This window comes from Trichomycterus rosablanca, chromosome 1, assembly GCF_030014385.1.
Source record: "Trichomycterus rosablanca isolate fTriRos1 chromosome 1, fTriRos1.hap1, whole genome shotgun sequence".
Classification (NCBI taxonomy): Eukaryota; Metazoa; Chordata; class Actinopteri; order Siluriformes; family Trichomycteridae; genus Trichomycterus; species Trichomycterus rosablanca.
Window position 1 is genome coordinate 74173283 of NC_085988.1, and position 27551 is coordinate 74200833.

At 39.9% G+C, this 27551-nt stretch overlaps 1 protein-coding gene across 1 annotated transcript in view; it reads left to right on the forward strand.

Moving 5' to 3' along the window:
• Positions 1-208: 208 nt before the first annotated feature.
• LOC134327990 (troponin I, slow skeletal muscle-like) overlaps positions 209-27551 on the forward strand; it is a 56351-nt gene continuing 29008 nt past the window's right edge. Inside the window, exons 1-2 of the mRNA XM_063009268.1 lie at positions 209-336; positions 2319-2430. Coding sequence (XP_062865338.1) covers positions 209-336; positions 2319-2430 — 240 coding nt within the window. The remainder of the gene's footprint in view (positions 337-2318; positions 2431-27551) is intronic.

Sequence of the window (27551 nt, forward strand, 5' to 3'; positions counted from 1 at the left end):
ACTTTTTCTGATTTGGGGTTTTAACTAAAAGGTGCAGTAAACAATAGGTACCTATACATTCATAATTATATGTTGTATTGCTTTAAAACTACAGAAAAACACACATATAAGAATGGACATTTGCATTCCCTTCCCCTCTTTCTTTTTTAACGTTGGTGTGTGGTGCTGGCTGAAGTGCGATGGCTGTGTGAAGAGCACCTGCCCCATGATGACACCAACTATACAAGGTGTCTCCAGCTCAGCGGAGCATCTCCTGGCCGTCTCACGCTCCATCAGTTTCAATGACAGGACACAAGGGTGGAGCAGAGCTAAAGGGTCTGAGGGGTCAGCTCTAGGGTCAGAATATCTGCAACAGCACCATCAACTGACCTAAAATTCAGATCACATACAGCTGATGCAGAGAGTTCTTTCATTTCACTGATGTATTTAGTATCAATTTAAAAATAATAATATTTCATTAATTTATCCTTAATAATAATTTTATAGTCTTTCATCAGGGTTCAGTTTTGGCTGAAAACTCTGGAACAAGAATACTCACTGGACAGGGTGCCAATTTATCACAAAGTTCCACACACCCACTTACTTATTGATACTTAAGAGTAATTTATAGCAGCCAATCCACTAACTGCATGCTTTTGGTTGGAAACCCATGTGAATAAAAACGGAACAGACTGTGAGTGGAGACAGGGGTGGAACCCAGGTTTCCAAGACCCTGTTGTTAAACAGCACCCACAATAAGTGTCACACCATCATGCTGCCCATTTTAATCGAACCTGTGAAGAGGAGGTTATTTGAAAATTGGCATTTGTGTTTAAAATTGTTTGTAAGTATGGACATGTAAAGGATTTCAGATCACAATCTGAATGGCAGTGGTAGCTCAAAAATACTGTTCGAAGAGATAAGTATTCAGGAGGGACGTAAAGGAAGAGATAGAAGAGCAATCTAGCAGGGATTGAGGCAGAGACTTCCAGAGCTTAGGAGCAACAGCACTGAAAGATCTACCACCCATTGAGGACAGTTTGGTCAGAGGCGTAGAGAGAAACCTACCACCAGAGGACCTTAAGGAGCGAGGGGGAATGTAAGGGTGTAAGAGCTCTCTAAGATAAGCTGGGGCCAGACCACAGAGAGCTTTAAAAGTAAAAAGCAGTTAAGTTGCTTGTTCAAGCCCAACTACTACCAAGTTGCTGTTTTTGGTGTTGTTGCCATATGTTGTGGTGCAGTACAGAATGTGTATAAAGTAATTCATTGATTAATACATATACAGTGTTACCTTGAAACTCAACGCCAATTGGTTCTGGGAGTGGCATTGAGTTTATAAGGCATTGAGTTTCAAGGTATTTTTTCCTATAAGGATGTATGGAAAACCTGTTAATGTGTTCCATGGTCCTGTGGAACTGCATATATTTTAGGATAATGTAAAATAATGGGGTTGTTTTTGACACTTATACACTGAAAATAACACAAATATAATATAAAAATACTGAAATACAATTGAAAATACTTAAATACAATAAAACCTGCACTTTAGCACTTTACTTCTTTATTGTTTCCTTATGCTTCTTAAATGTGGAGATGCTTGATCTTTGAATACCGTATTCCTTAGCGAGTTCAGTAAAAGGCGCATTCACATGAGAAGCGGCAAAATAGCTTTTGTGCCGGCTGTGTTATTTTATTTATTTCGTATGAAGTGTGGCGGTGCACAAAGCATAACATGACTTATTGTACTAAATCGAGCAAGGAATTTCATTAGTGGAGAGAACTTAATAATTAAAAGAGGTTTAGTGTTTCTATGTCATTCTTTTAATACATTAAGTCACGTTAAGCTTTTTTTTTTTTTACGATAAGCATTTTAGACTCTCTTGGAAAAGCAGATTCTTACAATTTCCCAGAACCCAGAGCTATAACACAAGTTTAAAAATGAAACAGGAGAAAAATCCAGCTAAACACAGATACATGTGGACACTTTCAGAGTGAATTTGCTCAACCCTTGTGTCCTGTTTCAGAGTAAATCTGACAGTTATTTCACACAAATGCAGCTTTGTCTTGTAGTCACACACTATAAGGGCATCAAGTTTCAAAGATTTCAAGCTTAGGGGGCGTCAAGTTACAAGGTACCACTGTATTTTAATTATTTTTCAGGCACAAACAGAGCTCATGTTAAAATAATATGTAGGGTCCCCCTTGCATGGCTCCTTTATTATATAATAGTATATTATAAATCTAATGTATATGAATGCCTTTCTGTGCAACCATTAGGGGTCGGCAAAGTGGATCATTTGATGTGGCACAGTTTGTTTTTGTTTTTTTGGTGTTTTAAGCCGAATGCCCTTCTTGATGCAGTACTCCTATTTATCAGGACTTGGGACCGGCACTAAGAGTGAACTAATAGTCAAGAGTCAGATCAAGAGTCAAGTCAAGAGAGGCTTTATTGTAATTTCAGCTACAGTGCCTTGCAAAAGTATTCAGCCCCCTTGAACTTTTCAACCTTTTGCCACATTTCAGGCTTCAAACATAACAATATGAAATTGTAATTTTTTGTGAAGAATCAACAACAAGTGGGACACAATCGTGAAGTAGAACGAAATTTATTGGATATTTTAAACTTTTTTTAGAAATAAAAAACTAAAAAGTGGGGCGTGCAATATTATTCAGCCCCTTTACTTTCAGTGCAGCAAACTCACTCCAGAAGTTCAGTGAGGATCTCTGAATGATCCAATGTTGACCTAAATGACTGATGGTGATAAATAGAATCCACCTGTGTGTAATCAAGTCTCCGTATAAATGCACCTGCTCTGTGACAGTCTCAGAGTTCTGTTTAAAGCGCAGAGAGCATCATGAAGACCAAGGAACACACCAGGCAGGTCCGAGATACTGTTGTGGAGAAGTTTAAAGCCGGATTTGGATACAAAAAGATTTCCCAAGCTTTAAACATCTCAAGGAGCACTGTGCAAGTGATCATATTGAAAAGGAAGGAGTATCAGACCACTGCAAATCTACCAAGACCCGGCCGTCCCTCTAAACTTTCAGCTCAAACAAGGAGAAGACTGATCAGAGATGCAGCCAAGAGGCCCATGATCACTCTGAATGAACTGCAGAGATCTACAGCTGAGGTGGGAGAATCTGTCCATAGGACACAATCAGTCGTACACTGCACAAATCTGGCCTTTATGGAAGAGTGGCAAGAAGAAAGCCATTTCTCAAAGATATCTATAAAAAGTCACCTGGGAGACACACCAAACATGTGGAAGAAGGTGCTCTGGTCAGATGAAACCAAAATCGAACTTTTTGGCCACAATGCAAAACGTTATGTTTGGCGTAAAAGCAACACAGCTCATCACCCTGAACACACCATCCCCACTGTCAAACATGGTGGTGGCAGCATCATGGTTTGGGCCTGCTTTTCTTCAGCAGGGACAGGGAAGATGGTTAAAATTGATGGGAAGATGGATGGAGCCAAATACAGGACCATTCTGGAAGAAAACCTGTTGCAGTCTGCAAAAGACCTGAGACTGGGACGGAGATTTATCTTCCAACAAGACAATGATCCAAAACATAAAGCAAAATCTACAATGGAATGGTTCACAAATAAACGTATCCAGGTGTTAGAATGGCCAAGTCAAAGTCCAGACCTGAATCCCATCGAGAATCTGTGGAAAGAGCTGAAAACTGCTGTTCACAAACGCTCTCCATCCAACCTCACTGAGCTCGAGCTGTTTTGCAAGGAAGAATGGGCAAAAATTTCTGTCTCTCGATGTGCAAAACTGATAGAGACATACCCCAAGCGACTTGCAGCTGTAATCGCAGCAAAAGGTGGCGCTACAAAGTATTAACGCAAGGGGGCCGAATAATATTGCACGCCCCACTTTTCAGTTTTTTATTTCTAAAAAAAGTTTAAAATATCCAATAAATTTCGTTCCACTTCACGATTGTGTCCCACTTGTTGTTGATTCTTCACTAAAAATTACAATTTCATATCGTTATGTTTGAAGCCTGAAATGTGGCAAAAGGTTGAAAAGTTCAAGGGGGCTGAATACTTTTGCAAGGCACTGTATATACAAGTACATATTGAAATGAAACAACGTTCCTCCAGGACCAGGGTGCAACATAGAACAAAAAGTGCAAGACAATACAGTAGACAGTGCAGATAGACAACAGTACAATAAATACAAAAAGGCCTAAAATAAATACAAAAATATATTTCTAATCTAAAAAGTAATTAAGGGAGACAAGACTAGAGACAAGTGTTGGTCAGTACATTGTACTGAGTAAATGGTACGTGAGGTAGAAAAGCATATTCTGATATGCAGTTAGCAGCGTAGAGTTTTTTTTATAGCAGCAGAGATAAAAGAATAAGGTGCAAAGATGCAAAAACTTGTGCAAATTGCAATATTGTGCAAAGATGCAAGTAACACAGTCACAGCAGTACAATACAGTAGTTGTATGTATTTAAGTTGTGTGTGTGTGTGTTGTATGTATTTAGATAGTGTGTTAGAGTCCATCATGTATGTATGTGTGTGTCAGAGTCCATCATGTATGTATATATTTGAGTGTGTCAGAGTCCCATCATGTATGTACAGTGTATCACAAAAGTGAGTACACCCCTCACATTTCTGCAAATATTTCATTATATCTTTTCATGGGACAACACTATAGACATGAAACTTGGATATAACTTAGAGTAGTCAGTGTACAGCTTGTATAGCAGTGTAGATTTACTGTCTTCTGAAAATAACTCAACACACAGCCATTAATGTCTAAATAGCTGGCAACATAAGTGAGTACACCCCACAGTGAACATGTCCAAATTGTGCCCAAATGTGTTGTTGTCCCTCCCTGGTGTCATGTGTCAAGGTCCCAGGTGTAAATGGGGAGCAGGGCTGTTAAATTTGGTGTTTTGGGTACAATTCTCTCATACTGGCCACTGGATATTCAACATGGCACCTCATGGCAAAGAACTCTCTGAGGATGTGAGAAATAGAATTGTTGCTCTCCACAAAGATGGCCTGGGCTATAAGAAGATTGCTAACACCCTGAAACTGAGCTGCAGCATGGTGGCCAAGGTCATACAGCGGTTTTCCAGGACAGGTTCCACTCGGAACAGGCTTCGCCAGGGTCGACCAAAGAAGTTGAGTCCACGTGTTCGGCGTCATATCCAGAGGTTGGCTTTAAAAAATAGACACATGAGTGCTGCCAGCATTGCTGCAGAGGTTGAAGACGTGGGAGGTCAGCCTGTCAGTGCTCAGACCATACGCCGCACACTGCATCAACTCGGTCTGCATGGTCGTCATCCCAGAAGGAAGTTGACGCACAAGAAAGCCCGCAAACAGTTTGCTGAAGACAAGCAGTCCAAGAACATGGATTACTGGAATGCCCTGTGGTCTGACGAGACCAAGATAAACTTGTTTGGCTCAGATGGTGTCCAGCATGTGTGGCGGCACCCTGGTGAGAAGTACCAAGACAACTGTATCTTGCCTACAGTCAAGCATGGTGGTGGTAGCATCATGGTCTTGGGCTGCATGAGTGTTGCTGGCACTGGGGAGCTGCAGTTCATTGAGGGAAACATGAATTCCAACATGTACTGTGACATTCTGAAACAGAGCATGATCCCCTCCCTTCGAAAACTGGGCCTCATGGCAGTTTTCCAACAGGATAACGACCCCAAACACAACCTCCAAGATGACAACTGCCTTGCTGAGGAAGCTGAAGGTAAAGGTGATGGACTAAACCAAATTGAGCACCTGTGGCGCATCCTCAAGTGGAAGGTGGAGGAGTTCAAGGTGTCTAACATCCACCAGCTCCGTGATGTCATCATGGAGGAGTGGAAGAGGATTCCAGTAGCAACCTGTGCAGCTCTGGTGAATACCATGCCCAGGAGGGTTAAGGCAGTGCTGGATAATAATGGTGGTCACACAAAATATTGACACTTTGGGCACAATTTGGACATGTTCACTGTGGGGTGTACTCACTTATGTTGCCAGCTATTTAGACATTAATGGCTGTGTGTTGAGTTATTTTCAGAAGACAGTAAATCTACACTGCTATACAAGCTGTACACTGACTACTCTAAGTTATATCCAAGTTTTATTTCTATAGTGTTGTCCCATGAAAAGATATAATAAAATATTTGCAGAAATGTGAGAGGTGTACTCACTTTTGTGATACACTGTATGTATGCGTATGTGTGTGTGTGTGTCAGAGTTCATAAGGCCCCTGCCCCCCCCCCCCCCCCCCCCAACTCCCTTGAATGAGTTCTTGTTTATATAATAATATATTATAAATCTAATGTAAAAGAATGCCTTTAGGTGTTGCCATAGCGGATCATTTGATTTGGCACGGATGCCCTTCCTGATGCAGCCCTCCTGTTTATCCGGACATGGGACCAGCACTAAGGGTGAACTGATATGTGCCTTCCCCTCAATGACTAGGTTTGCCTACCGCCATGTACCTTCTGTATTTGTGAATCCAGCCCAGGATTTAAACCCCCAGAAAACCATGGCTCCTTCCAGTATGTCATTCAATCTAATAATCTAACATGCAGTCTGTAAAATACCCAAACCATCTGGAGGCAGAAAACTACTGTCTTTGTTATACAGTACGAACTAACTAAATTTAGCAGAAAAAGAAAAGGAAATTACCTGATAACCAGCAACACTACCAGCAACACAGCTGCAGTTGCCTTATGACAAGTTCACACTATATGGCCTTCAAGTTGTTCAGATCGCTGTACAGTTCACACTACACAACTTGATCTCTTGATCAATTGATCTCTCAATTCTCAAGCCCTGAGCGAACGCTGATTTGCCTCCAAGCTGGCACATCTAGCGGCAACCTGTCGGCAAGTGGAAATCAGGGCAAAAATTGTGTAGTGTGATTTAAGCATTATATAAAGTTTTGCACAAAAGGGGGTGGGCGTCTACATTTTAATGAATGCCCAGGGTTGTAGGGGTTGTTGTTGGAGTCGTCCAACAAGCTGATGGTCAGGTGTCCACATATTATGACCATATTGTGTACATATTTTGCTTGGATGGGATATTTGTTTGCTAGTAAAAGACGTGAAGCCCGGTGGGACCAGCCTAAGCAAACAATCCAAATGACACTTGTTTATTTTCAATCTTACGCCTGCAAAGAGCCATTCCACAGTAAGTGTCAGTTTGTGCCAGCGTTGTTGGCAAAAGCTCCCTCGCTCTCCCAGCATTGCGGAAAACAGGTGTCAATCCACCCCAATGTCTGGCCTAAGCCTGCGAGCCGTGCAGTGACAAGAATATGAGCTCTTTCTGTTGCCATAGAAATTCAAGCTAATAGAGCGTATGCGATGAAGACTAATGGTGCTGAAATGCCTTCTTTCAGCTGGTGAGACTATTTTTATCAACAGACAGAACACGCTGCCGTTCCGTGCGATCCTGTCCAAATTTCAGCTGCTATGATTTTATTTTTGCCAGAGATGTCTCTGGGATTGTGTAATTTCCTGCCATACTAGTGTTTTGTAGGTATAGATACATGTGTTCACAAGCAGAACAGTCATTATTAATCACTGATGACATTTTGTGTTTGTTGCTGAGAAGAGAACTCAAATCTGTAAAATTCTGACCCCTAGTGGGGCGTCGAGCAGTGGTAGTGCCTAGAGTAGCAGTACATTAGTGTACATGAATCTAGTCTACAGAGGTCACCCGTCCAACACTGCTGCCCCCTCACACACTGCAGAGGGGCAGTTCATCTTTCAGCATTCAAGGACAGAGTGTTGTATAAGCTCCCACACTAAAGAAATGCTTTGTGCTCTGGGTGTACGCTCATTCTTATCCCACCCACACCTACTCTATTATTCGCACTAGGCATGTGGGCAGATACTAATTGGGTATAAAACACCAAGGTTTTTCTACGCCTCAACAAACTCTTAAAGTTTAAAATCAGTGATAGTGTCAACACAAGATGAGTCTGCACTACTAATAATATGCTTGTATTTTGCTTTTTTAAATGTATTTAATTTTTAATTACAAATCATAATAATCAGCATAAGTCCAATGACAATATAAAAAAAAAAACATATACAGTAGACCCTTGAGTTACGAATGGTTTACCATACAAACATTTTGGGTTACGAACGATCTTTTTCAACTTAACGTACGAACAAATTTCGGATTACGAACCGAAATCCGCGAAACACGTGATGTCACGAACAAGTTGACTCCGACCGTCTCTCTCTCTCTCTCTATATATATATATATATATATATATATATATATATATATATGTATATATATACAGTGAGCGAACATTCGGACAGCGGACTGTGTTTTTCCAGTGTTTTCTTTATATTTTGTAAAATTCAATATTAAAATGTCCCCAAAGAAGGTGCAGAGAAAGCGTAGTGTTGAAAAATTTAAAAATCTATTACATTTGTTGTTGTACAGTATAATTACTCCTGCCAGTAGATGTCACGGTGTATCAGACAGAGGGGGCAGTGAGTGAGAGAGAAGAAGGAAGTCGGCTCAGTAAAGTATTCTTTCTTTCGTGCAATTACACCTACAAAATACAACACTACTGAAATAAAGAAGGAAATAATAGAGAAATATAAGAGTTATTGTTGTTTTTGGTAGATACATTTTATATAAAAAGAAGGAAATGTGTTATGGTGTATGGTACAGCACACATACTGTACTGAAATGTGATGTGTGTTTATGTACAGTACAGTACTACTGTGTATTGTTGTTTATTATTGTTTATTACAGGAATGTCTATTCTATAATTTAAGATTTAAGGGCAAATATACTTGTATTTATAACAAAAAAGACCATTTAAGATATTAGAAAGGTTAGGTAACGGGGTGGTTTGGGAGGTCTGGCACGGATTAATTCTATTTACATTATTTCTTATGGGAAAAATAGGTTGAACTAACGAACATTTTGACTTAAGAACAGCCCTTTGGAACCAATTAAATTCATAAGTCAAGGGTCTACTGTATCATCGTGCCCCAGTGCACACAGCGAGGTCCATAAAGACATGGTTTGACGACTTTGGAAATTTGTATAATTTAATAAGGATGGCACATTCGATACCGAGGCTTCGAAGCTTGTTTCACTTTTGTAACACTCGCAGAGTCGACTCAGTGTATCTGAGCTTGTATTGAAGTCCCTACCCTCATGTGGCTATGACGTAGAAAGCTTCGAAAACGTCAATAAACCACCAGAAATGGGTGGGACTGATTCAAAGCTTTCGTGCTGTCCCTTATCTCACTGACTATTTAAGAGACAGTCAAACCCCTGATCACTCTTCGAGTCTCAGAGAATTGTACATGACTAATTTCAACGCATTGCTTTAATAAGTAAAGATCCATTAAACCACTGAGGGTTCGTGTGTTTCTTTTTAAAATGCTATCACAGAAGTCCTGATTGGTTTGAATGGCCTGAGGCTAACTGTGTTAGCTTAGTAAGCTAAAACTGTGATGCTGTAATCAGCATAATCGCTGTCTAAGTAGTGCGTCTAAATAATCTGCCTTATGAGTTTGATGTCTTATTAGAATCCTCTCTACATAGGCAGCTGCCTATGTAGGCAGCAAGGCAGCTAACTAGGTTTTTACAGACCCTATGAGTGTTCCCAGGACTACAGTAACCTTAACAATTGTAAATAAGAAGAAGTTTGGCAAAATCTGTAACCTTCCAGACTGCCACTCCTACACCTGACACTATCTGAGCCCAGGAGGGATCCTGCGAGTTCCCAGGAAAAAGTTTAAAAGAATGTTGACATAAGAACCGGTGGAAAAGAAAGTTGAGCCTTAGGCAGCCCAGCATACCGGCCTCACAGATTGTGCAGGAAAACAAAAAGGACTCCTCGCAACTAAAATGCATTAATGCCTAATAAGGTGTAGAGGGAGTTTATTTAAGAAATTGATGTCCATGCCTTCTGCTGGTTCTAATGAATGGCAGGTGAGCATGGTACTGCAATCCGTGCCCTCAGGCGCTCTATACTGCAGGTGGACCCATTATAAGCAGTTCTAGAGCTCTAGATGTCCTGTACAGAGATGGGAAAAGGCTGGATGGACAACTATATCTACAGCACATCATAAATCAGGATTTTATGGCACAGTGGCAGGACGGAAGCCACTGTTGAATAAAAGGTACATGACTCTGTCAACACGAGGAGAAATAGTCTCTGATCTGATAAGAAAAAAAGTTACTCTGGGCTGAACAGCAAGCAAACTGTCTAGTGAAAAACAGGCACTGGCTGATACCTTCCTTACAGTAAAATGGTGGTGGGAGCCTGTTTAGCATTGTGATCTTGGTTACATTATTAGTGAATTCCAGTTATAGATAGAGCAAATTTTACATGCTAATAAAATCAGATATTGCACCTGAAGATCTATAATCCCCCTTGTTCTCAATATGAATAGATGGTCTATCAAAACTGCTCCTATTTTCTCATTACATGAAAAAATGGTGGCATGGTGCAGTGGGTAGCGCTGTCTTACAGCAAAAAGGGTCAGGGTTCGATTCCCTGACTGGGCAGCCAGAGTCTTTTTTGTGTGGAGTTTGCTTGTTTTCCCTGTGTCCTCGTAGGTTACCTTCGGGTGCTCCGTTTTTCCCCCACAAGTCCAAAGACATACAGTCAGACCAACTGGAGCTACAAGAATTTTGTGTGTGTGCGTGCGTGCGTGCGTGCCCTGTAATGAACTTCTGACCTGTCCAGGGTGTTTCCTGCCTTTCACCCAGTGAATCAAACCCACCCCAGACAATAAATGAATCATTGATGATTGTCACTAGACGGTCATCTACACAGACATGATTGGCAATGTTTAAGGGAGTATGGCCGAAGCCCTGCAATGGATTGGTGCCCTGTCCAGAATATATGAGGCATCTTCAAAAAGTTTCCACACTTTTATATTTTGGTTGGAAACGGTAAGGGTGTAAGGAGTAGTAATTGGGCGTGCCTGAGAGACTGAGGGAGAGCTTTTAGTCCAGATTTAGCGCCTTCTAATTTCCACCTTTGTGGACGCTCAAAGAAGCTTTAAGGGGAAGAAGATTTTCATGTAATGATGATGTGAAAGCAGTGGTGCATTAGTGGCTACGCACTCAACCAAAATCATCTTTACTGATGGCTTTAAAATTGTATGATGCTGGAAAAAATGCATCGCAAAGGAAAGTGACTATGTACAAAAGTGATGTAAATTGTTTGAAATTCTTAATAAATAGATTTTAAAAAGTGCAGAAACTTTTTGAAGAACCCTCGTATCTGCCTTTAATCCAGTGTCTCCTGGTTAACCCTGACCAGATTAAAGCAATTGGGAGCAATTGGGACACTTTCCTGTTCCAGCATGACTGTGCCCTGTGAACAAAAGGTCTGGAAACACATGGTTTGGTATGGAGGAACTTCAGCAGCCTGCACAGGGCCCTTATCTAAACCACATTAAACATCTTTGGTATGAATAGGAAAATTTATTGTGAACCAGGTCCAACATGCTCGTCCAACATCAGTGCATGATTTCACACGCACTCATTTGATTCAATGGGCACAAATTCCAGATCAAAACCTTCCCAAAAGACTGGAGGCTGTCATAGCAAAAAGAAGGAGGACAACTCAATGTCAATGCGCATGTTTTTATATGAGATGTCCAACAAGTCCAACAGTCACTCATGGCGTTTAACCATATATTGCATGCTACATACAGTGGTGTTCAAAAAAATAGCAGTCCAACACCATTGACCTGATAAATCACTGTTTTTAGTAGAAATGCTATTTTTACATAGCAAAAATTTTACTTGAAAGTGTAGTAGAGTAATGAAAACAAAACAAACCCAACAATTAGGACATGCATGCCGCTCATTCTGAGTAATCGAAGCATTGATTTAAAGGGAGTTGTTCAAAATAATAGCAGTGAGGAGTTCAATTGGTGAAGCCATTCATTCTGCAGAAGAACGGGTGTCAATTTTGGCCCTTATTTAAGGTAGGAGGGTGGCAAATGTTGCACAGCTTGGTCATAGCACATTTCCTTTTGAAATACTGGGTAAAATGGGTTGTTCCAGACATTGTTCTGATGAACAGCGTACTTTGATTAAAAAGTTGATAGTAGAGGGAAAAAACATACAGACGTGCAGCAAATTATAGGCTGCTCAGCTAAAATGATCTCAAATGTCTTGAATTGACAACTAAAATCTGAAAGACGCGGAAGGAAGCGTGGAACTACTGTTCAATTGGATCGAAGAATAGCCAAAATGGCAAAGGTTCAGCCAATGATCACCTCCAGAAAGATCAAGGAACATCTGAAGTTACCAGTAAGTACAGAAGATGATTAAGTGAAGCCAATTTACCAGCAAGAACTCCTTGCAAAGTCCCGTTGTTAAGAAAAAGACATGACCTGAATGGGTTCAAATTTGCCAAGGAACACATTAACTGGTCCAAAGAGAAATGGCTCAACATTTGTGGACTGGTGAAAGCAAAATTTGATTTTTTTGGTCTAGTGGCCGTAGACAGTATGTCTGACGCCCCTTGAGCACTGAATTCAAGCCAAAGTTCACTGTGAAGACAGTAAAGCATGGTGGTACAAAATGATGATATGGGGATGTTTTTCATACCATGGTGTTACGCCTAGTTATCACATACGAGGGATCATGGATCAGTTTAAATATATCAGAATACTTGAGGAGATCATGTTGCCCTATGTCGAAGAAGAAATGTCCTTAAAATGGGTGTTTCAACATGACAATGACCCAAAACATCTTGGTTACAGACAAACAAGATTGAGGTAATAGAGTGACCAGCCCAATCCCCTGACTTCAATCCCATAGAGAACTTGTGAGCTGATATCTGAAATGCGTTCTTTTGAGGCAAAACCCAAAATTGCAGAAGAACTGTGGAATGTAGTCTAATCATCCTGGACTGGAATACCTGTTCAGAGGTGCCAGAAGTTGGTCGACTCCATGCAACACAGATCTTGGAAACAATTGTAATGCCACTAAATATTAGTTCAGTAATTTAAACTAAAGTGAAACCTCAAACATTTTTAGTTTATAGATACATTTTTTGAGAAAAATGCTATTTTTTTGAACAGCCTAATATTCATTTTTCTTAACTTTCTGTAAAGGATTAACACAAACTGGCTAAATGTTGTTAATGTTTTGATTTAGAATTAAAAGTGTAGTATTTTCAGTGCATTTGCATTTATGGAAATAAAAGTTATTAGAATGATTTTGTGCTTTATTCACTTTTTTAAAATCACTGCTATTTTTTTGAACACTACTGTATGAAGTAAACATTTTGTATTGCAAGCTATTCCTGGTGTCAGATACAGAATTTCATATAAGAACTTCTACACCGACGAGGCATAACATTATGACCACTGACAGGTGACGTGAATAACACTGATTATCTCTTCATCACGACACCTGTTAGTGGGTGGGATATATTAGGCAGCAAGTGAACATTTTATTCCTAAAGTTGAAGTTAGAAGCAGGAAAAATGGGTAAGCGTAAGGATTTGAGTGAGTTTGACAAGGGCCAAATCGTGATGGCTAGACGACTGGGTCAGAGCATCTCCAAAACTGCAGCTCTTGTGGTGTGTTTCCAGTCTGCATTGGTCAGTATCTATCAAAAGTTGTCCAAGGAACAGTGGTAAACCGACGACAGGGTTATGGGCGGCCAAGGCTCATTGATGCATGTTGGGAAGGCTGGCTTGTGTGGTCCGATCAAACAGACGAGCTACTGTAGCTCAAATTGCTGAAGAAGTTAATGCTGGTTCTGATAGAAAGGTGTCAGAATACACAGTGCATCACAGTTTGTTGCATATGGGGCAGAAAAAGGGGGACCAACACAATATTAGGAAGGTGGTCATAATGTTATGCCTCATCGGTGTATAGTGTGCGATGCAAAGCAGGACATGTGCTTTCACAAAATCATTCAGTTTTACCACCAAAGATGCCCTCAAATCAAAGATCAAATGCTTCTTTTGTTAAATGTTTGATAACCATGTCATGTATTTGCACGTGTGTAGAGCAGGTGTGGTGGGTAGACATGCACATGAGTGTGTGTGTGTGTGTGTGTGTGAGAATGTTTGATCTGGTTTATGAGCCTGCCCTAGAGAAAGTTTTAAGGGCAGAAAAAAAGACTGGTTCTGTTTTGAAATTTGAAAAAATGAATAAATAAATCATGTTGCTTAAAAACATGCACACGATTGCCATACTTCAGTGAGAAACAGTGCACAAATCACAAAAAGCGTGTCAAAAATGCCCAGCGTGCCTTTACACTCTGTCTGTTTTCCACAAAAAGGCATCTCTTGGTGAGAGCTCTTCTCTCGGGATTTCAGACTGCAGAGAAAGGGAAAATTTGCCCCTAGAGGCTAACTATCTCTCCTTGACACTCTCAGTGGAGCAAAGTACTCAAGTACGACTTTTACACTGACTTAGTGCTAGTATGGGACCAGAGATGGTGCTCATTTATCAAACCACTTATTCAGAAGCTGTTCCATTTGATCCAAAGCCAAATCATTAAGTGTTAAACCTTTAGTATTTAGGTTGTCTGTATCTCACAATTTACAAAATCAACATTACAATCTGTCTACAATATTAATACACTGTAACGAGGGGGCTAGGACTAGACAAAGAGGGCGGACACACACAGAGATGTACTCAAATTAAGATTTATTAATAACAAAAGACAGGACAAACAAAACAAACAAGACTAAACAAGGTGAAGCACAGCTAAACAAGGCTAACAAGACTAAACAAGGCTAAACACAGCTGAACAAGGCTAACAAGACTAAACACAGCTGAACAAGGTTAAACAAGGCTAAATAGGCTAACAAGACTAAACACAGCTAAACAAGGCTAAATAGGCTAACAAGACTAAACACAGCTAAACAAGGTTAAACAGCTAAACAAGGCTAAATAGGCTAACGAGGCTAACAAGACTAAACAAGGTTAAACACAGCTAAACAAGGCTAACAAGGCAAACAAGACTAAACAAGGCTAACAAGACTAAGCACAGCTGAACAAGGTTAAACACAGCTAAACAAGACTAAACAGGCTAACAAGGCTAACCACAGCTAAACAAGGCTAACCACAGCTAAACAAGGCTAACAAGACTAAACACAGCTAAACAAGGTTAAACACGGCTAAACAAGGCTAAATAGGCTAACAAGACTAAACACGGCTAAACAAGGCTAAATAGGCTAACAAGACTAAACACGGCTAAACAAGGCTAAACAAGGCTAACAAGACAAAACAAGGCTAAACACAGATAACAAGGCTAACTAGGCGAACAAGGCTAACTAGGCGAACAAGGAGAACTAGGCGAACAAGGAGAACTAGGCGAACAAGGAGAACTAGGCTAACTAGGCGAACAAGGCCAACAAGGAGAACAAGGCTAACTACGCCAACAAGGAGAACAAGGCTAACTAGGCGAACAAGGCGAACAAGGTGAACAAGGAGAACAAGGAGAACAAGGAGAACAAGGAGAACAGATCCGAACAGATCCGAACCGAACCGAACCGAACAGATCCGAACCGAACCGAACCGAACCGAACCGAACCGAACCGAACCGAACCGAACCGAACCGAACCGAACCGAACCGAACCGAACCGAACCGAACCGAACCGAACCGAACCAAGAGACTCAACCATAACCATAAAACCATAGCAAAAAACCTCCACTGAGCCTTCCACTAGCTCCCCTCTTATACTCCTCAAATGAGGAACAGCTGGAGTTAATTGGCCAAGAGAACCAATGAAAAAGGGGGCGTTGGCTCAGGGCTCAGTGAGAGTGCTCCCAGAGAGGTGGGCGTGGCACATAAACATAGTCTACAGTCTCTGGGAGCTCAGGAACACTGGGAGGCTGGAGTCGTGACATACACAAGCAACTGTATATTTTATGCCTTCATAAAGTGTAACTATTAATCTTTTATCAGACAGGTCTGGAAACCTACAGTTGGAAGAAGCACATATGCCATTACATTTACATTTACATTTTCAGCATTTAGCAGACGCCTTTGTCCAAAGCGACTTACAGTACAGTTACAGTATACAGTCTGAGCAATTGAGGGTTAAGGGCCTTGCTCAAGGGCCCAATAGCATCAACCTGTGTGGTGGGGCTTGAACCAGCAACATTCTGATTACTAGCCCAGTACCTTAACCACTAGGCTACAGCTTGCCATGGTAGTACTGAATTTAAATTATTTCTGCAACTGTAATTCTTTTGTAACTGAATGTTTGGAATTTTGAGGGCAGCACAGTAGCTCAGTGGGTAGCACTGTCACCTCACAGCAAAAACATCCTGGGTTTGATTCTCAGGTGGAATCGTCCGGGTCCTTTCTGTGTAGAGTTTGCATGTTTTCCTCCTGTCTGTGTGGGTTTCTTTTGGGTGCTCTGATTTCTACCCACAGTCTTGCAGTCAGGTTAATTAGAAATACTAAGTCCCACTAGGCGTGTGAGTCTGTGTGTGTGTGTGTGTTTGCCCAGTGATGAACTGACAATCTGTTTCCTGAGGGTGTTTCCTGCCTTTCTCCCACTGAATAGAACCCACCGTGACCCAGACAGCGTTGGTACAACAGACAATGAATGGATGGATGGATGGAAATTTGAGTCTTTATTAGTTTTTTGTGGATTCTGACTAAACATATTGACTAAGATTAATCATTTGGTGTTGAGTGTGTGTGTGTGTGTGTGTGTGTGTGTGTGTGTGTCTGTCTGCCCTGTAATGGACTGCTGACCTATCCTATGTGTTTCCCACCATGATCCTGATCAGGATAAAGGTCAAACAGACAATGAATAAATACATACATGTTATGATTTTAACATGATGCTCAGGTACTGCAGCAGTCTATTATACTAACCCACCAACACACCAAGATCCAGTCTCTCTGTGCTCCCAGAGCTCATGTGTATGTGCCACGCTTCTGTCTACGGGAGCACATGTTGGAGATGGTTTTGTTCATAGTGTCAAGTTAACGCCCCTCATGTTTATTGGACAATTAGCTAATAATTTACAGCTGAACCTCATTGCAGGATAAGTGCCCAAGTCATTTAAGGAGAGGCTGTGTATTGTTGGGGAGGCTATTTTGAATAGATTCTTCGTTACTTTGGCATGATTTTGACTTTCCTGCTGTTCATGGTTTTGATAGTTGCTCTTCAGGATAGATTAGTGTCAGGTTTCATGTGTGGTTAGATTAGCATTAGCAGTTAGCATAGCATTTATTCATTGACATCTGTTGTACCTTGTGTGTCCTTGTGACTTAATGGATATATACACTTGCTGTCAATCCAGAGTGCTGAATGGTTTTTCGTTGTTTGAACATTGACAATAAAGATCAATCTAATCTAATCTAATTTAGCTTAGTTCATTTGTTAGTGTGTCTTGTCTTGAGCAATCCTGTCTTGTCTGTTATTTGAAATGAACGTTTGGATCATCTCTGCATGTGTGTCCGCTAGGGTGGCCACATTCATAGTCACAAAAAGGAGGACATTACACCCCCAAAAGGAGGACGTCATACCAGGAACAGGGGGACATGACACTGCAATACACAGAATGAAACCATAACCCATATAACAGAGTTTTTGATCAATTTAAGCAAGAATTCTATAACAAATTACTGTTTTACTAGCATTCCTAAGCATGAGAGCTGACTAATTGACTCGGGTAAAGGTGTATGCAGAACAGAGCGAGCGGGCGAAATTCAACCACCCAATCACAGACTAGCGTTTAGAGAGCAGACCTTCTCCGATTGGCCAGTGGTGGGCGAGCCACCCACCACTGGCCAATCGCAGAAGGTCCGCCCACGATAGGTAGCACCAGAGCCGTAGATAGAGAGAGTTGCGACACTCCTTGATCTCGCCGCCACGCGGTCACGTGGTTCATGTAACCCTCCAATAGTTCCAAACAAACCCGGCGCTGTCATGTTCTCATATGGGACAGGCAGCAGTGAATTAAATATTAAACGCTAAATAATAAACATTTGTACAATTTCTGGGGATTTTCAACTGCGTTTACATTTACTGCATCTGCTTTAATGTCAATTTGGTATATGAAGTGGAAGATTGATGTTTATAATGACTTGTTAATAGGTCGTTCTTGTTAACACACAGTACATTATATTAGCATACATTACATAATGCCATATCATCAAGTAGTAGAGACAATATACAGTACAGGGATTAAAGAGTTTTTTATGTTTTGTTTTTTGCATAAACTAATCTCCCTTCACTTTCCTGAGGATTCATAATAATAATCATTTTGGCTAAACACTAAGTCATGTGCTGGATTCATAAGGTTTACCTGCACTGAATGAACAGATTGATAAACACACTACCGTACCTTTAACATTATAGTGCAGGTACATGAAAAAGCTTCATTCATCTCTTATTTCATGAGTGATTAATCATTGATTCCTACATGTAATACATTAATGAATTCATTATGAATATGCACTAGTTCATTTTGTCTAATGTAAGTGGTGGAGAAGGAACACAAACCATGTAGTTGAGTTAAAGTAGAGATATCCAAGGTAACATATTACTCCAGCAAAAGTAGTAGTAAAAGTAAAAATACTCTTTACCTCCACTAAAGTACTAAACTAAATTTACCTTCAAATGTACTTAAGTATGAAAGTAAAAGTATAATGATTTATTGTGGTTCTAATGTTTTATGATCATTTCTGTAACAAGACTCTTGATTAATCAACTAATTTTAGGTGAAAAGACTCTAGTGTCATTAATTAATCTTAACTGACTGAGCTAAATTGGGTTATACCTATTAATTAAGATAAACATGTAACATTTAGTGCTGAGCAAATGCTAAACAATAACAGTATTAAGTATATTAATGACATTAAATTCATTATTTTTTTAAAACAAAGCAACATACAGCTAAAAATGCTTGATAAGTAGTGGAAATGAATGAGGCTCTATGGGATGTTTGGAACTATTCAGAGCTCCACAACCCGGAAGCTGCGCAGAAAATATGTCCCGCCCCCTTTCCAACGGTTCCCTATGAGAGTGTCGCCACTCTGTTCTCTCTACCGCTCTGGGTAGCACTATAAGCAGTCAAATGAGGCTGTTAAACCAATGAAATACAAAGCATTTGTTTTGACATGTACCTGAGCCAATGACAGATAATATTGATTAAAAATGTAACCAGTTCATTCCAAAAGGAGGATTTTTAAGTGTCCGTCCTAGCGTTGCATGGGTGGAGGACTGGCAGCTGAAAAATCGGACTGTCTGACCTAAAGCCGGACGGCTGGCCACCCTAGTGTCCGCCCTTGTCTCCCGTCATGTTCCCCTTCGTTACATCTACACAGACGTGATTGGCTATGTCTGAGGTGGGGCTGGCCAAAGCCCTGCAATGGATTGGTGGTGTAGAATGTTTTAGAATGCAATTAAACTTGGTGGCATGGCTCTCTTATTTATTGACAGATAATACAATAAACTTTTTTTTGCCAATACACACACACAACATTCACAAGAAACTTATATGTGGAAGGATTAGGGTTTCATTTAGTCAATCATAGAAAAAGAACAATTACAGAAATCATAGAGAATCAAGTTTGGACTAGTGCTCAGAGTGTTGCCTGCTTAATGCCCACCACTAGTTGCCTAGTTGATGAGTTGCCACTGTTGCATAATATTTATTTACAACTGTAGGTCAGTTTAAATTAAAGTGTCTGACAATTAAATAATCACCTAAACAAACAAGTTAGGGGTAGCTTAGTAGATAATGTAAAGGACTAGTGATCAGAAGGTTGCTGGTTTAAGTCCCAAAATTGCCAAAGTTGGGGACCAGTGCAAAGCTGTTAACTTTCAATTGCTTGTGTTGTATTAGTCCCCAATTAAAGGTACGTTAATCCAAAATCAAAAAGTACACAAAAAGTCAAGGGGTCTGAATACTTTCTGTAACAATAATCTATCTATGTATCTGTCTGTCTATCTATGGGAATTTGTGCTCAACTGTAAACCCGTTTATGCACTTATCTGTCTGTTTATCTGTCTGTCTGTCTGTATGTGTATCTATCTATCTATGGGAATTTGTGCTCAACTGTACACCCATTATGCACTTGTCTGTCTGTCTGTCTGTCTGTCTGTCTGTCTATCTATCTATCAATCTATCTACTGTATACGTCGGTCTGTCTGTCTATCTATCTATCTATCTATCTATCTATCTATCTATCTATCTATCTATCTGTCTGTCTGTCTGTCTGTCTATCTATCTATCTATCTGTCTGTCTGTCTGTCTGTCTGTGTATCTATCTATCTATCTGTCTATCTATCTTTCTATCTATCTATCTATCAATCTATCTATATGTCGGTCTGTGTATCTACAGTAGTGTTCAAAAAAATAGCAGTGATTTTAAAAAGTGAATAAAGCACAAAATCATTATAATAACTTTTATTTCCATAAATGCAAATGCACTGAAAATACTACACTTTTAATTCTAAATCAAAACATTAACAACATTTAGCCAGTTTGTGTTAATCCTTTACAGAAAGTTAAGAAAAATGAATATTAGGCTGTTCAAAAAAATAGCAGTGCCAGCATTTTCCTTTAAAAACTCAAAAAATGTATCTATAAACTGAAAATGTTTGAGGTTTCACTTTACTTTAAATTACTGAACTAATATTTAGTGGCATTACAATTGTTTCCAAGATCTGTGTTGCATGGAGTCGACCAACTTCTGTCACCTCTGAACAGGTATTCCAGTGTAGGATGATTAGACTACATTCCACAGTTCTTCTGCAAATTTCAAAAAAACGCGTTTCAGATATCAGAACACAAGTTCTCTCTGGGACTGAAGTCAGGGGATTGGGCTGGTCACTCAATTACCTTAATCTTGTTGGTCTGTAACCAAGATGTTTTGGGTCATTGTCATGTTAAAACACCCATTTTAAGGGCATTTCTTCTTCGATATAGGGCAACATGATCTCCTCAAGTATTCTGATATATTTAAACTGATCCATGATCTTCACAGTGTACTTTGGCTCGAATTCAGTGCTCGAGGGTCATCTGACATACTGTCTATGGCCACTTGACCCAAAAAGAACAATTTTGCTTTCACCAGTCCACAAATGTTGAGCCATTTCTCTTTGGACCAGTCAATGTGTTCTTTGGGAAATTTGAACCCATTCAGGACACGTCTTTTTCTTAACAACGGGACTTTGCAGGAGTTCTTGCTGGTAAATTGGCTTCACTTAATCATTTTCTGTACTCACTGGTAACTTCAGATGTTTCTTGATCTTTCTGGAGGTGATCACTGGCTGAACCTTTGCCATTCTGGCTATTCTTTGATCCATTCAAACAGTAGTTCCACGCTTCCTTCTGCATCTTTCAGGTTTTGTTTGTCACTTTAAGGCATTTGAGATCATTTTAGCTGAGCAGCCTATCATTTGCTGCACTTCTCTGTATGTTTTTTCCCTCTAAAATCAACGTTTTAATCAAAGTACGCTGTTCATCAGAACAATGTCTGGAACAACCTATTTTACCCAGTATTTCAGAAGGAAATGCGCTATGACCAACCTGTGCAACATTTGCCACCCTCCTACATTAAATAAGGGCCAAAATTGACACCCATTCTTCTGCAGAATGAATGACTTCACCAATTGAACTCCTCACTGCTATTATTTTGAACAACCCCCTTTCAATCAATGCTTCGATTACTCAGAATGAACGGCATGCATGTCCAAATTGTTGGGTTTGTTTTGTTTTCAATACTCTACTACACTTTCAAGTAAATTTTTTGCTATGTAGAAATAGCATTTCTACTAAAAACTTAGATTTATCAAGTTAATGGTGTTGGACTGCTTTTTTTTTAACACCACTGTATCCATCTATCTATCTATCTATCTATCTATCTATCTATCTATCTATCTATCTATCTATCTATCTATCTATCTATCTATATGTCTGTCTGTCTTTCTGTCTGTTTATCTATCTGTCTGTCTGTCTATCTATCTGTCTGCCTGTCTATCTATCTATCTGTCTGTCTATCTATCTATCTATCTATCTATCTATCTATCTATCTATCTATCTATCTATCTATCTGTCTATCTATCTATCTATCTATGGAAGTTTGTGCTCAACTGTACACCCATTATGCACTTTCAAGTGCCCTACTACAAGGGTAAATGTATTAAAACTGAAAACTAGGCAAACAATACATCTCTGTATGCTGGCATCTTTTTGGCAGCATGCCCAGTTCTGTGATTTGGTATGTAACTTTGCTGACTAAATCATATCTGATGGAGCGTCTCACCTTGCATTATTTATTTACGTGTCATGGTGCACGTTTTAGAGGTTAATCCCCCCCTTGTCTTTGTAAAAACCACCGTAGTTTTGTAGAGTAGTTACACAAATGACAACAATGCAGCCTGTCCAGCAGGTCCCAGTACTCCTGTTCTAAATGAACATGTTTTAACCATGATTAACGACGACATTACCCATGGGCATTCTGTCATTCTTAAAAAGCCCCTTCTCAGTAAGTAGAGCTGAGTTGCCAGTGGCTATGTTGTACATTTCAGCACAGAATCTCAAGCCCATTGCTAATGACAGAGCACAGTAGTGTGATTCTCTCTATCTGGACAGGGATGCCAGGGAACAATTTAGCGCACAATTGTTAGGCAAATTCAGTGTAATTAAGACTAGAGCCAAAAAACTCAAATCCTGGGTGTGCATACATTTGGGGGATGTTAATGTCCAGTTTTGGGCCTGCAAATTAGCAGCAATCATTATTAACAGCTGGTTAGTGCTTTGTTTTATGTTCGTTAGGTGAAAACGAAGCTTCAGAAAGGCACTGAATTTTCTTTACTCTCAGATTGCAAGCGTCTGTGCTCAATAAATTGCTATTGCATAACTATCCACACACGGCATATAATTAGTGGCAAGTGTTTAAAACAGCCTATTACAGGCCTATTAGTGTCATCACACTATAAAAAGTGATAAAAAAAAATTTTTTGCATGATGCTTAAATTAAATTCAAATTTTTTTATGTTAAACATTCACAGGACCTCAGTTTTAAAAATGTAATTCTACAATAGTTTTTTTCACGTCACAATGCCTTGCTTTAGAGGTTCAGAGGACAGTGATAGCTTAGTGCGTAGAGCTGTAGGCTATCAACAGAAGGGTTGAGAGTGTGAATCCTAGCTCTGCGATGCAGCAACTGTTGGGCCCTTGAGCAAGGCTCTTAACCCGTACAATGACTGAACCTGCACTCTGACCCCAGCTTTCAAACAAGCTAGGATGTGCGAAGAAAATTTTTTGTTGTACTGTACATCTGTATATGTATATATGACAAATACACCAATCAGCCATAACAATAAAACCATGTTTTTGTTTCTACACTCACTGTCCATTTTATCAGCTCCACTTACCATATAGAAGCACTTTATAGTTCTACAATTACTTACTGTAGTCCATCAGGACTTTCCCAGGACCACTACAGAGCAGGTATTATTTGGGTGGTGGATCATTCTCAGCACTGCAGTGACACTGACATGGTGGTGGTGTGTTAGTGTGTGTTGTGCTGGTATGACTGGATAAGAAACAGCAGCGCTGATGGAGTTTTTAAACACCTCACTGTCACTGCTGAACTGAGAATAGTCCACCAACCAAAAATATCCAGCCAACAGTGCCCCGTGGGCAGCATACTGTGACCACTGATGAAGGTCTAGAAGATGACCTACTCAAACAGCAGCAATAGATGAGCGATTGTCTCTGACTTTACATCTACAAGGTGGACCAACTAGATAGGAGTGTCTAATAGAGTGGACAGTAAGTGGACACGGTATTTAGAAACTCTAGCAACGTTGCTGTGTCTGATCCACTCATACCAGCACAACACACACTAACACACCACCATGTAAGTGTCACTGCAGTGCTGATAATAATATCTGATCTGTGGTGGTCCTGTGGGGGTCCTGACCATTGAAGAACAGGGTGAAAGCAGGCTAAAAAGGTATGTAGATAAATAGATGGACTACAGTCAGTAATTGTAGAACTACAAAGTGATTCTATATGGTAAGTGGAGCTGATAAAATGGACAGTGAGTGTAGAAACAAGGAGGTATTTTTAATGTTATGGCTGATCACTGTATATTCTTCCTTTACATGCTGTTAGATTAATTTTGTTGTACATATGAACTTATGTAAAGATCTGCAGGAGTGCCTGCAGCAGACAAAATTGACCACTTGTCTGCTGGGTGGGGTCTTTGACGCTGTGTAAGGACCTTGGTTAGTAGCATGAGGCGCCTGTACAGAAGTGGAGGAACGCGGACATAAGTGCATGACTCTCCGTGTGCTAGACTGGCCTCATACACGACTGCAACGAAGTATGGGCGAATAAGAAGGGGTCTTTGGACTGCGCACTCCTGTCAGAAGGAGCAAATATAGGTCAGGCAAATATACCCTCCTCGGATGCGATCAGGGTCCACAGCAGCGGAAGTGGCTATTAAAAAATGCATTAATAATTAGCAACATATAGCAACAACAATAAATAAATCAAAAATAGAAACAAAAGACAATAATGACAATGGATATAATAATAGTGTCACGCATTAAAATACCTAAATCCACTTTAAAGCATTAATTAGAAAGCTTAAAACAGTTTAAACTGCCTGGAAGAGAATGCTTTGGTATGTATCCAAGGATTTTAGTTGTAGCTTTGCATGTCTGTACAAATCCAAAACAGCTAAACTTCACTCTAATTAATAAAGTACAAGGGCAGTTTTCAGCTCAGTGTTTAAGGTATTGAACTAATGATTAGAAGATTGTGAGTTCAATGCCCACCTCTGCCTAGTTACCAGTGTTGGGCCCCTTTAACCCTCAACTGCTTGCATGGTGTTCGTTCACAACTGTAAGTTGTTTTAAATAAATGCCATAAATTGAAACCTAATTAAATTAAATCTAAACCAAATCTTATTTATTGAGGAAAAGTCTGCTGCAGTGGTTATCACTATCTGCAAAAGAATCAGCGGGGTGGCAAAAACAGTGCTAGTAGTACCTCAAAAGTACAAAGCTGAAGTTCTTGAATTTTTGCGTCAGGAGTGGCAGAAAGTCACCCAATAGCACAGTAAAAAAAAAAACTGGAGGAGAGCACGAAAAGCGGCATGGAAACTGTGACTAAAAATTAGGGTTATTCCATCAAATATTGATTTCTAAACCCTTCCTAAGTTCAAATATCAGTATTGTGTTCTTAAAAATTATTATTATAATAAAATAATTTTCTTTGCATTTAAAGGTCTGAAAACACTTGAACTCTTATTGTGTTATTGTGACTAGTTGTAATTTTCTGCAAACAAATGCTCTAAATGACAATATTTGTATTCAAAATTTGAAAAAACTATTATCAATAGTTTAAAAAAATCATGAAAAAGTCACCCTGCAGCTGCTCAGGTGGCGCAGCGGTAAAGCACGCTAGCACACCAGAGCTGACATTTCGAACTCGTCGGTTCAAAACTCGGCTCTGCCATCCGGCTGGGCTGGAAAGCTTCATGAACAATGATTGGCTCTTGTTCATACAGGGTGGGGAGCCGGAAAGGGACTCCGGAGAGGGGACTGAGCAAATTACGACCTCTGCTGGCTGATTGATGGCGTCTTCACAGAGTTGAGGAATAATGCTGATCAGGGTGTGGTTCTCCGTACACAAAGCTGATCCGCATATCAACTCACCTCATAGTTGGCTACTGCACACGTGTTGGAGGGGGGCGTGTGACAGTCTCGCTCTCCTCCAGTGGAGAGGAAGCATAACACAATTGGGTAAAAATTGGGCATGCTACAAAATCAGGAGAAAAAGGGAGAAAATATATTTAAAAAGTCACCTTGCATTATTTTTATATTTGTGGATGCTAAATTTCTTTATAAAGACTCTTTATTAATCATTGAATATACCTTGTGTGTTTAGTGTGATTTTTAAGTATAAGAGTTACTTTTTGGAGCATACAATAAAACAGATTTTTAGAATCAAGGTGATCAGAGAACATAAGACATTAAAAACTGCATTTAAAGTACTGAGCTGGACTGGCTTTTTTTTTACTTTTTTTACTGCTAGTTGTGTCGATCCTTACTGCTAACAAATAAAAAAATTATTAATTATTTTATATATATATTTATTTAATTTTGAATATACTAAATAAATACATTTATATTTTATATTTATATTAAATTAACTTTTTCATAATATTTATGATATAACAATATATATTTTATATATTTTATTTTATAACAAATAATAAAATAATCTCCTTTGCTAGAAGACTAACACCGATTATAGTAGAAAAACATGACCTTCTTCTGTAGTACACCTTGCAACCACTAGGAGCAGAATTTTACCCTATACACTTTCAAGGTCCCAGCTGAACCCCATCCAATGTATGGTCTACCTGTACGTGCTTGTTTACACTAATACAACTGGAGAGAATGACAGTCAGCTTGTCTGTCCATTAATAGAGACTGACCTCTGCCAGCAAGCATGTGATATGAGGGCAAATACAAAGGAATTCACCTTCACCCGCATACCCGCTATCAAAAAGCATCCTGGGCATATAACTGTAGCTGTTGACAGCTGCCACATTCATGGCAGGTCCTAGGCTGCATGTTTCCTTTTAGCTGGTGGGGGGGGCGTTAGCTGATGAGTACTTTGCTAGCTGATTAGTCTCCAGACCAAAATTTATAAAGCCTGACCTGATTTTAATCTGTTATTAAAGAGTCTTTCTACTGTAACCTTTCGGTTGGGATTCATTAAATAAAGAAATAGGTCCTGGGTTTCTGAGTAGAGCTGAACACATGGGTTCTCAAGAGACATTGCCTTTTTTCCATAAAATAAAGATAAGATTTTTTTCATGCAGTGTGGAAAATATTCGCCTGTAATTAAAACCGTGCTTGACTGGATTCGAGGCTTTTATATTAAAAGCCGGATCCTGAGTGAGGCTGAATAATAGTGTCAAGCAATGCTGTAAAATGCTCAATTAAACAATTATGTGCATATATCTGCAGGGTCTGACCTCAAAAACTTTGTTGTGTTTGGAATGGACATTTCACCTTTATTTTTATTACCTCTATAATATATAGTGCCTTGAGAAGCATTCACCCTGGATAATTGGGTTATGCAGGGGTGTAATGCCTCGCCTCACAGCAAGAAGGTCCTGGGTTCGATCCCCAGACAGGGCTGCACGAGTCAAGTTCATACACCGACGGGCACTGTGTACGGAGGGCCACACCCCCATCAGGCCACACACCCTGTGCAGGCGCCATCAGTCAGCCAGCAGGGGCCACAGTTGCACCAGCCATGAGGACCTATGATCCCACTTTTTACCCCTATGAACAACAGCCAATCGCTGTTCATGCAGCCCAGCCCAGTCAGAAGGCAGAGCCGAGATTTGATATGATGTTTTCGAAACCCCAACTCTGGTGTGCTAGCGTACTTTTTTACCGCTGCACCACCTGAGCGGCGGAAAGATTGTCTTTTCGCAAGAGATTGACCAAACGTAAGTGACACAATTGGCCTATTTGTGAGTGATTTAAGTCTACTGTATATCAAAGCATCAAAATTGCTTTTCAAATAACCAGCATGAATTTTGGAAAATGAAAAGCATTTC